The sequence below is a fragment of the Habropoda laboriosa genome, unplaced genomic scaffold, assembly GCF_001263275.1.
Source record: "Habropoda laboriosa isolate 0110345459 unplaced genomic scaffold, ASM126327v1 scaffold136, whole genome shotgun sequence".
Taxonomy (NCBI): Eukaryota; Metazoa; Arthropoda; class Insecta; order Hymenoptera; family Apidae; genus Habropoda; species Habropoda laboriosa.
Window position 1 is genome coordinate 180,368 of NW_017100245.1, and position 11,890 is coordinate 192,257.

Genomic DNA, 11,890 nt, shown 5'->3' on the forward strand with positions numbered 1-11,890 from the left:
TACGTTAAATGAATGCTGAGTGCACTGCTATGATAAGAAAATGTAAGAAAAATAGGTAAATACTAAAAGTGCAAGTTATCTCTCTCGATGTAAATAATTTTATTATTAGTATTTTTCGAAATGTGTTACACTTACACAATTGCGTTTACATTGTGACATAACCATTACCGTGTATACATTTTGGACGAAGATATTAATAGGGTATTAAAGTGAATTGGGATTATGGTTAAATAGTAAATGATATACTTTAGCTTGCGTACTAGAGAATGCGCATATTCGATGTGCTAATATTTTTATATGTTACAACTTCCATGCACTTCATGTTTTGTAAGAATTCTACCGGTTATTGTACACTCAAACATGGAAATATTTTGAAAAAGAGTTAGTCAAATATCCAAGTATTTTATATGATACTTACGTAACTTCGACGACATCGCAACGTAAAAAGAAATAGAAATTTTGCAGTCCACAAGTATGCATTACCACTAAATTACGTGAACGTGAAGAAATTCGAATTGTCGAACAGTCTAGAACAGACCCGTTTTCGTTTAAGCACAAAGCGTATGAAGGAAAGAGCAAATCGGCACGATTTCAAATTTTGCAGTCCACAAGTATGCATTACCACTAAATTACGTGAACGTGAAGAAATTCGAATTGTCGAACAGTCCAGAACAGACCCGTTTTCGTTTAAGCACAAAGCGTATGAAGGAAAGAGCAAATCGGCACGATTTCGGAGCACGAGGAAACGAAATCACAGTCTAGGGCGCTGGTTCGAAATGCACGATCGGAAAATTAGAAAGAGAACTTAATTCTTATTTTTCATACCCCTGCTCGTTAATAACCGCATCGCGACGTCCCGTATAACGTGTTGCGGGTGCACAGGTGCAGCAGTGTACGTGTGCTTCACTCGAGACACCCCTGAGCCGAAAGCAGTACGGACACGTCCGAATCGGAAGTTGAATCGCAGGGAGAGAGAGAGAAAAAGAATGATAGTGTGAGAGAGAGAGGGGGGGGGGAGTGGATAATGAAAAACGACGGAGAGAAATGTGGATATGAACAGACGTAAAATGAAAAGCGGAAAGATGAAAGACGCGGGCAAAGGAGGGAAAAATCAGAAGAGGTAAGGAAAATTTGAAGGAAAATGCGGGGAAAAAGGAAAAGAAAATGGACGAAAGAGAAGGAGCAAGTGGATGAGCAAAGGACGAGGATGGGGGATAGGACGGATCACAGAAGGAAAAAAGAAAAGGTAGAAGAAGGAGAGAAAGCGCGGCGGTGCGGTAGGAGAGAGGGGAGGGGGTGGAAAAAATAGAGAAGCAGAGGGACTGCACCGATGACGAAGGTAGATTTGGAGGGTTTGAGGGTGAACCATCCGAGTGAAGACCAAGGATGGTCCCTCCACGGTGGGCGATGGTAACCGGCGAGGTGGTGGGGTGACTACGACAGCGGGTAGGGCAACATAGGGGCAGAACGAGCGCCGCGACGCTTCGGTACGCACAGTCGCGGCTCGAACGCCGTCCCATGCGAACGTGTTATTCTCGCGGGGTCGGGGCTCCTTAGAAGAACATGATCGAGAATCTTATTACGAAAAAGCTTTCGATCCACGTTCTGCATCGAGGATGGATTTCTTCGTCAAGATCAATGAAAATCAGCATTCAGCTTTTGGAACAGATGACTGAGAACAGTGTTCGTTGAACGACATCGAACGATTAAACTATTGTGAGATCATATTGAGATTGAGCCTGTTATCGATCGTTTAGAGTGATTCTATGACAATGACATTAAGACTTTTCGGACATGATGAAAGTTTGATCATTGGCCGAAGATGATTCTGATTTAGTGACGTATTTACAAACACGTTCGAGGCGGACAGACGTCGAGATTTCGAAATCTTTCAAACACCTGGAAGATTATTGGAGTGTCCTGTAAAACGATTTTTTACCAGTGCAAACATATGTATCAACGCAGTGTTCCCATTTGACACGAACAGTGAACTCTAGCTTTCGAGACAAACATAGAAAATAAACTCTGGTATTTATCGAAGTTTTAGTACTTCTGGCACAGAATTCACGTTCCACGCCGTTTTCATTAAGTTCCGAGATATTGTCGCATCGTTCCGCAAACACGGTGTGTGCAAGACTATTCTTCGCTATCTAGTTGTAAGTGCGCGCAGTCGACTTGTTATTGATCCGATGATTTAATCGATTTTACCGTTCAACGATATTAATATGATTTTCCCTTAATCATCAATAACGTCGCAATAAAAAGCTTCTGTCATGGCATGTGATCGAGTACGGTTCAATTATAAAATTTAAAGTAAAGTGCGTATCTTGTTACACGATATTAACGTACCGATGTTGATAATTGGCGTGAAGTAATAAAAGCATACTCGAAACATGCATCGACTCGGTTGTGACTTGAACTACCGAAAGAATTTGTACTCGCGAGGTGTATAGCAAGAAGATGTAGCGACTTAGAGCCCCACCGCTGGTAAATTCGATATGTAAAGCAGACAGAAATCGGTGAAAATCATCGAAGCAATAAATGTCAGTGTAAAATTAAAAAATGGGGGCGACTTCCGAGTCCCGGGATATTTATTGAGGAACTCTTTACGAGGGAATGGATTTTCAGAGCGCTATGGACACGTTTGTAGAGGCATGGATGGCTGCTAACACGAAAACAGATCAAGTACAGGTAAATCATGCAATTATAACCTTTCCTAATATCAAGTCTTTTAGCCGTTTAGCTTTTCCATTAGAATAGTGATATTAAAAACAATGTAACACCCTGGTAATGTTGGTAATCCGTGAATATGATCGTTGAAAAAGTAACCCCTTCTAGCATTGCATTACCAATTGGTTGCCCTACCAATTTCTGCCCTCGAGAGCACTTGAACTCGCTGCTAAGCTAGTTCTCCGATATCAGTTTGTCCTCAAGCAAGTCTCAATAAGATTTACGAAGAAAAAGCTTTTTACTATAAAATTTGATTTTACAACGTATTGCTTATTATACTTGATTGCAAGTATACTGTACACAAGATCAGGAAATAAGGATTCAATTATATCGAATTTCTATTGGATAATAGAAATAAATAATTATATTGGAAACCGCAGTTGTTCAAAAATTGTGTCAAAGGAGACAAATAAGAGTAATTTCGTTTCAAACACTTGAAAGCATAGAATTATTTATTTCGTTTATGCGTAATATTTTGACAAATGAAATAAATTAAACTTCGTCTTGCAAATCGGTAAGTTCTATGCGCAGTTCACAATGACAAAACCTTATGAACTCACGCGGCTTGACAATTTCGTGTTTCGTTAAACGCAACAAATGATACGAAGGGAGAAGTCGTTACACGACAGTCTTTCGTTACACGAATCTTTCGGAGTATAAATCGGGGCAAGCAGTTAAGTTTACGAAATATACATAGGCAATGCTTTAACCCCTTAAACGGTTATGTCGTATATATGCGCCGTGGCTAAAATCGATGTACAGTGGGAGTGACGGACATATTTGCATTTTTTAGCTAGCGATGAAAAATTCATGCCAGTGCGGACTGCACTTTCAGTGATGCGCCATAACATTTAAGGGGTTAAAATCTAGAAACGGCCATCGGGACGGCTGTAGAGGCGGTAGACAGGGTTAGGAGATAATCCTTGGTAAAACCACGGATCGTATGTGTTGCGTGAATGGGCATACGTTCGTTTACACGTGTACGTACGGGGGGTCACGGGTTCTGACCACGGTACGGATGTGCCCCTGCCTTCTTCCTGTGCTACAACTACGTTCCCGTTCTGGCATTTAGTGCAATAAAACCGCGTCTTCATTAACCAGTCGATCTCTCGATCGTCAGAAATTTCCAATTTCCAATTCTGACTTGAATATTGGCGTACCTCTGCTAAATTTAATGTCGAGTCCATCGACTTAGACAACGGTATCGTTTCTATCTAACATTCCGTTCTACGTCGATTTCACACTGAAATCGAAGAAATTTAATCTGACACGTGAAATTTCAGGATTTTGCTGAAATGCAAAGAGTCGACGCGTTCCAAAATTTTTCCCAGATATCACTCGTAATCTCTGTTCGCGATCTGTTTTTAATTTCATTTCGTAAGCTGAGACTGAATGCGACAGGACATCGAGTCATGTGTAATTTCTTCTTTTTATCGCGCGTGTGTCACACACCGGTAGGGAAAAGATGGCCAAGTTAAAGCTAATCTCGTAACGCAATTATTCTACTTCTACCGAAGAACTGGAAGACTTCGAGATTACGAACAGCGGAGCACACATTTTTCCTTAAAATACGCAGGGACAGTGTTTGTATCGGAATTCAGTAGTATTGTACAGCGTTTGTTGAACGCCCAACTCTGACCTTCTGCGATCATTTCACGGTATGACAGGTATTTGGTTTCCGCTGTTGAAAATCGAGGGGAAAATCCAGGACAAATCGTATACAACGGCAGCAATTCAGTTTCGTATCCCGACAAATTGCAATTTTTCCACGATTATTTATAATCACAATCCGAATAAATAATAAATATTAGCGTCCACTGTGATCGAATGCTCGACTTTTCATCGTGAAATGTTAATATCTCGTTAAACTTATTATTCTCCTATATTATTCCTATATTATTACTATATTATTCCTCCTTAAAAACACTTTCTAAAAGTTGTCTCGAGTCTAGAAGTCGTGCTGTTAAGTAACAATCAGATATTCCAAAGCCGTTTTAGCAAAGGTACTGTTTAATCTTCGAACGACGAATTTTGCGTTTAAAGAACACCGTGTAGATTCTCAAATGTTTTCCAATCAGTACGGTAACCTAACCAGATCGAATTTGGGAGAAGAGAAATACATATTCGATGATTGAGAATCGTAACAGCGGAAAGCACTGATTCCGATAGCCGAAGACATGTCCTTGTTGCATTGCGCGCAGGAGTGTACCACGTACACACTCCGAGGCCACGTGTACGTCCGAGGATAGGTTTGAGGCACGCATGGTCACGGTATTTGACCACCCCAGCTACCGGAATGATTATAATCCATCTATCCGACCGCCGAAGCCGATACATCAAATGCACGTAGAGCTTTTCCCGTCCCTTTCCTGGACGGTTCCTTACTCTGCTATTTCTGCGTCGAGCACGACATAAGTATCCTATTAATATTTATAGCAATGTTCATATTTAGTATTACATTCTACGTCACTTGTCTAGTAAGTGTAACGTTCGTGATTTATTTCTGGGAAGATACCGCTCGTTTACCACATTCTTCCAAGCATATATTGTAACGATCGTTAGAGGTAGTATTAGTAGGTGTACGAATTCATTCGGTGCATTTTTTGCGCAAACTTAAATGTTGATTTACAAGAAAATCGGACACAATTTTGAGGTTCAAAATGATCTTTACTATTTTGAACGAATTTTCTCTTGGAACAAGTATGGCGATTTGGAGTTGACAGTCTTCCAGACTCTCTGAAAAAAGGCACCGAATTAATTTGTATGTGTGATGTTTTTCCTATTTAATGAAATTTTACATAGGTAATATATTTTGAATTTGTAGTTTTCTTTAATTGATTCAGTGTCGTATATAAATGCTCACCAATAACAACCAGTTCTATTTAATCCCAGTAAACACCATAGAAATTGTAGTTGCTCGTCGTTCTCCGCGCGAAGTATAATCACTTATAGTTTTGAAATATTCACGGAACACAGTGTGATCATATCGATGGAAAGAATGTATTTTGACGTGTAAACGAGTGAAATGATATACTCCTCCTGTTTTACGCAGTCTTTTTTTTTTAGAAATGACTAGAAGGCGGTGAACATTTGGTAACAGAATGAGCAATTTACGTAACGTAGTCATGGAAGCATCAATCCAGGGATTATCTGCCACGGGAAGAGGGCCAATTATTGTACGTGGATATCGGCCATCTGATATTTCGATAAGCCTGATTAGAATGTTGCACGATTAACGTGAACCACGAAGACATTTAATTCCATTCTATCGATATTCGATAAAAACAGATACAGCCGATGTTATTTAATCGCTAATCTCCAGTCGACGAAAAATTTTTAAGTATTTTTACCTTCTCGAAATTGTTTATAATCTACCGCCTGTAAATTAAAGTCCATACTGTAAACGTAATTACCGATTCGTAGATTAACCGCGTTGCAGAAAATTTGCAACGTGAAAAACTCGTTAACAAACAGTCACCGACATATAAACCAGTTCTCCCTTTAACGAACACTAAAACATTATACCGATGAAAGAAGCCAGGAACTGAATTGAGCGCTTTAACAATTGACCGCTCTAACTGCACGAAACGTATGAAATTGTGAATTTGCGCTATATTTCATTTTTTTTTTTTATCATTGAAAAGTTACTGTTTCTAAAGTTTCGCTTTCTTCTTGATAAACAAAGTGAGTAAGCAACAAAACCGGAGGGCAGTCGCGAGATCTATTAGCAGATGTCGATAATTTATAATTGATCGGTATAGGCGGTAAAGAAATTCTACTGAAATTGTCGAATCCACGCGGTAGGAATGAGATTGAAGGAAATAATAAGCAGGCCTGGGTGGAGTGGTTGAAGAAGACGAAAGACACCGCGAAATTTTTGCGATAGGAAGAAGCGTCAATTTAGAAGATCATTGAAGCTGACGCAAGGAGTACCGCGAACTGGACCTACGTTCAATTGCTAAAAACCATAAGCCGGCCATTTTTAGTCGAATCTTGCGTAAGCTCGTTAAAAAGACGCGATACAAATCTGGTTTGGAATAAATTCACCGAGTTCCTAGGACATTCGGTTAGTCCGGACTATTTGGTAAGGCTATCGTATTTAGGGGAAACAACGGGACAGGAAACGTCGTCAGCAGTATCTGCGTTACACCCGGTAGATAAGCTGATCCGCCGATAAACGATGTCGAATCGTTGTTGCAATGCTGGTATTAATTCCCGACGATGTTGCGCTTTGCATAAAACAGTCGAATTCGCTTATTCTTCCTTCTTTTTTCTTCTCTATCGGCTTCTGTACAAATACTGGCAACTGTAGCTCTCGTAGTTTCTCGACAAATAACTTGGAATTTGTTCAGTTTTGAGATGAGAAGAATTGGTCGATTTTTCTTGCGAATAAGTAGGCAAATGACAAAGGCGATACTTTAGGTAATTATTTAGAAATACAGAATATAAAATTTGCTTCCAACGAAGAATAAGTAACCCGAGTTACGGTTAACAAAACTTAAGTATGATCAATTAACTCTGCTTCGTGAAATTTCTTATCGATTAAGTGAATAACATTCGATAATCATCGATGCTTTAAGCAGAGATACTTTTGTATTTTGATTACACTTCGATAAGAGTAACGTTCGCGAAAGCCAGGACGAGATAAAATCAGATTATTGAAAAATAATTGACAGACAAGTCGGCTAAAAAAGAAAAATCAATTTGCCTGGATTCGAAAGCCGTGGGGGGGAAAAAAAAAAACAGAAACGCAGCTTCTGGTGAAACTCGTGAACAGTGCATCCCCTTTCGCGTCACGTCGAAGTTACCACGATATCACTTGGGGCGTTAGCCAGATAAGCCGCTAACCCCATCCACCTGTTGCCTTTTCTTATGCGTTCCCGCTTACAGGCCCGCGTTCATCCTCATTCCTCGCGTGGAAACGAGCCAAAGACCCGTCATCCTCTTCCAATCCACGTTTACCTCCGGGCTTTGCCTTCCTCCCTCGTCCGCTACTTTATACACCGGTGTCAGGCTTGTGCTCCTTTCCCTCTCTTCGCCACCTTTACGGTGTCCTCCTCACTGTCCTTTTTTCCTGTCTTCCTTCTCTCTTCCTCCTCTTCCTTCTCCTTCGCCTTCTGATCCCTTTCCTCCTCGCCCCCTCTCTCTTTCTCTCGTTATCTCTTGCTCCCGCCTCCAAGCCCGGGTCTTCAGCGGTCTGACGTGTTTTTTGCGAGTGCATACCTTGAAGCAGCTCCCGAAACAGTAGCTGGTATCCCGGTACAGTCCGGATCAGTGAAAAAATGAGCAACCTGAACTCGAGCCTCGAGAGGAACAGTGCCTATCGACGGATCAACTGCGATCGCCGAATATCTCCGACGTTTTTCTTGCGGCTCGTTATTACGTCGTTCCGATCGAATTTGCTTAAATTTCGGGAATGCTGTTGTTCTACCTCACGCTCGTTCGCTTCTTTCTCCTTCGTTTATGCTCGTTTCTCGTACCCGACGTGCGACAATATTCTATATTTTACGGACACGCGGCGTGTGAAGTAGCTCGTTGCGAACAATAATCGGTTTTTCTGTTCGGTTATCTCGATGACAAGTGCAGAGTACAATTTTTCTTTCGTGGTATTAAAAAAATTTCAACCTACCGAGTGTAGGGAGGAATCGATTATTTTCGAGCGTATGTAGAAATTTGGTCGAATCAATACGCGCGGAAACGTGTTAAACGATGTCAGAAATAATGCGATTAAAAAGTTCTGACGCCTTTATCGCAGATTTTCGAACAATCTAATCTAGAACGGACTCTATTTATCGAGAAAAAGTAATGGATTAGCAAAATATCGCAATAGTTTATCGAAGGATCGAAAACTGTGTCGAACAAGCTGCTTACATTTCGTGGTAGCTACTGACACGTACTTAACAATCAAAGAGCTACTTATACACCCAATAAACATTAGGAATCAATCGAACATTTTTTACTTCTAATACGATGTTTGCGTTTCGCTTTCTCCTGGCTGATTTTTTTTTTTTTTTCGTTAAACACTAACAAACGATGTAGAATAGACTAGATATCTTAAGAGATAACGTATAGCAAACATTTTTTTCCATATATGTACGCATAAAGATAAAAGGAATATCTGTTAAGTAAATGTTTAGGAAAATAATTGAAGTACTAAAAAATTGCTTTGTATGCTTTTACTATGCACAAATGTAACCAAGTGTTATTGCAACATGATCGAATAAAATTTCAGTCATTTTAATTATTTGTATAATAATCATCATCTGCGCAATGTCAAATATCATAAAAGACCTTACTTTATCGAGCAGGTACTTTTTACTAAAAAATTATTAAGTAATAAGGGAAGATTATGAAACGTATGTCGAAACGTGCTACAAAACAATTGACAGTTTTTGCAAGGTAATAATGATTTTTTGGAAAAGAATTTTGTCCAGCCTTGCAAGTTTTATCGGCTGATGATGTTTGTACCCTAAACATCGAAACACCCGGTACATGATAAACCCCACAGAGCAAACTTATATTCTCTTTTAACTGGCATTTTTATTATTCGACGAAGTTTCATTCACAATTTTGGTACAACTAAAGAAAAGAGTTTTCACTTGCTAATTATTTCCTGCAAAATTGAGCTAATCATGAAAAGTGAAACGTAATTTTATTCTAGGTAACGTTGTCGTGAACATCAGAGGGAAGCTTTTTATAACTCACTTGACAAGTGTTAAATAAAAAATGATATTAACTTAAAAAAGAAGAAAAGAATATAGAGTGATGTAGGGTGGATGCTCTGAATTCGCGAACATCGTGATATTTCGACAATTTCGATAGCGCATAGGATAATTGTCGGTAGGAATTGAGACTAACAAGTGACACGATAATCAGGATAGAGTGTGAGACGGTTAAACGATTTCTCGGTCAATTTGGTTGTGTAGTTCCTTAGAAGCGTCATCGACGATCCAGTTTCCAGACAACGAAAACTGCCACGCGGTACATTTCGCACTTCGGTCGTAGTGTAGGATTGTCGCATTCTGGGCCCACTTGACCCTCGTTGACACCGTGAACGGCTTAGCCGTTAGTGTTAAGTTCAGTTCACTCATACATAAATCTAAGTCCGCGCTTATGCTTTAGCAGGCCGTTGTCGGAATTGAGCACGTGTTCAGATTTCATCGGCGACAACGCTTAGATCATCCGGCTCACTCGATACGACCGAATCGTCGTGGATTCGACTACATTCAAAGAGTCGCCTCTGCGGAATTAATGACGGAGTCATTACGTTCTTCTTCTTGTATCTATTATTAAACCGGATAATTAATTCACAGTTTTCTCCGCGTTTACTTTATCCATTCTCGCATGCGTACAAGTAATTGGTAGCGATAATTCACCAATACCGCGGTCGCTTCGTACATGCTCGAGATAGATATTGTTGCTCTTCTTATTCAAGTTTTTCTTCTTTCTTTTTATGGACATTATGGACATTGTTTTCACAGTAGTTACGGCAATTTTCTTTTCTTTCGCGAGTTTATTACTCGCATTATTGCCAGGTTATTGGGATGAACGTGGATGGAAATATACATTGTAAGACATATATTTCCGATATTGCGAAAGTATTGCACATGTGTAGCGACCATTATGCAAGCATTAAAACGTCGTGTAAAAATTATAATTATCGATATGGAAGAGATTCTTCGTGTAAATTACAAACAGTACAATATTTGTATTATTTCTGTACTGATTATCCGTAGGGGAATGCGAAGTAAGATGGAAACGCTAAAGAGAAGCGTAGATAAAATCGAATACATTGTTCGTGTAACATGTATTAAAGCGCTTCTAGAATGAACAAACATTCGTTTTTAAATTTTAGCAACAAAATTGAGATCACGGGAATTAGAACCTTGTATAAACCCTTTTCTTCTTAACCGGTGACCACATTATTCTATAATATTCCATGAAAAAACACGTACAGTTAAGAGCTGAAAAGATTAGAAACTGAAAAAATTAAGTGTAAATGATAATAAACGCTTCAGTGAAGTGTTTCGTGAATTTCGTTGCCGTGCTGAACGTGTTAAACACTAATCTTTCTCGTCTTACACCTCACGTGGGGTAAGATGGGGCTTGTATGGGGGCAAGATGAGGTAATCAGGGACAAAATGAAGTACGTGTCATTATCGATACTTTACACAAAGCAGTCTAAGATTCGTGTGCCCAAAGTTATATGGATTGATGCATGCAGAGGTAATCAAAAGAACAAAAATGAAAAGAAGATTCTCTTGACAAGGATGTAGCTTAATTAATTTTTTTTTTTTGTTCAATACTTCGAACTTGTTCTTAATTTCGTAGCAGTCCTTTTCCTTTTTTAGCATTTCTGTCCTTTTTCTCTTCTTTTTCTCGTCACGCAGTTCTCCAAATCTTCCAGAAGTACACTCCCACGATTGTAAGAAAATGATTGACTGATTGATTATGATACGTCATTCGCTATTGAGTAGGAACTGACGAGCATTGAGATGCATAGTAAGTGTTCGCTGATTTTCAGATCGTAAAGTAATACACTGCTCGCGAAAAAAATTGCAACACCTTAAAAACGAAATGGCACAAATCTGAAATTTACATATATTGTTCGGGGTATTGAAAGGGAAAAATGATTAAAATTTGGTTAATAAAGGTTAATTCTTTCCTCGAAGCAGCCCGAAAAACGTATGTGATTTCCAGATTTGTGCAACCCCAATTTCTATGTAGCTGTTGCAATTTTTGGGGGAGCAGTGTAACATGCTTCACAGTATACAGATTCGATCTTCTTAAGAATAGCGGAATTTTTCGTTCCTGTCACAAACTTTCTGCTAAAATATCCTTAATAAGACTAAAATTATAGAAAATATCAAAGAAAAAGTATCAGTAGATAATATTAGTTAAGTGAGGTAAGGTAGGACACATCTTGCTCCACTCATTTGTCTCGTCTTGCCCCAGTTTTCTGTAAAATAACCTGAAAAAATTCTTAATGAAAATTCTTAATTTATGAGAAAGTAACCAACAAGATGAATTAATTTACCACTTTTGCCACAAACAAACTGACACTGCTGCACACTTTCTGTAGAATTAGATCGTTAGAAAATTTCGAAATTTCTTCATAACTGATGACACGCTTCGAATTTAACTCTACTCTTTTTGGAAA

General features: G+C 39.2%; 1 protein-coding gene across 1 annotated transcript in view; it reads left to right on the forward strand.

Moving 5' to 3' along the window:
• Nucleotides 1–2,101: 2,101 nt before the first annotated feature.
• Nucleotides 2,102–11,890, forward strand: part of LOC108572123 — a 65,312-nt gene continuing 55,523 nt past the window's right edge. The window contains exons 1-2 of the mRNA XM_017934316.1: nt 2,102–2,124; nt 2,629–2,691. Of these exons, the coding sequence (XP_017789805.1) occupies nt 2,635–2,691 (57 nt within the window). The 5' untranslated portion in view covers nt 2,102–2,124; nt 2,629–2,634. The remainder of the gene's footprint in view (nt 2,125–2,628; nt 2,692–11,890) is intronic.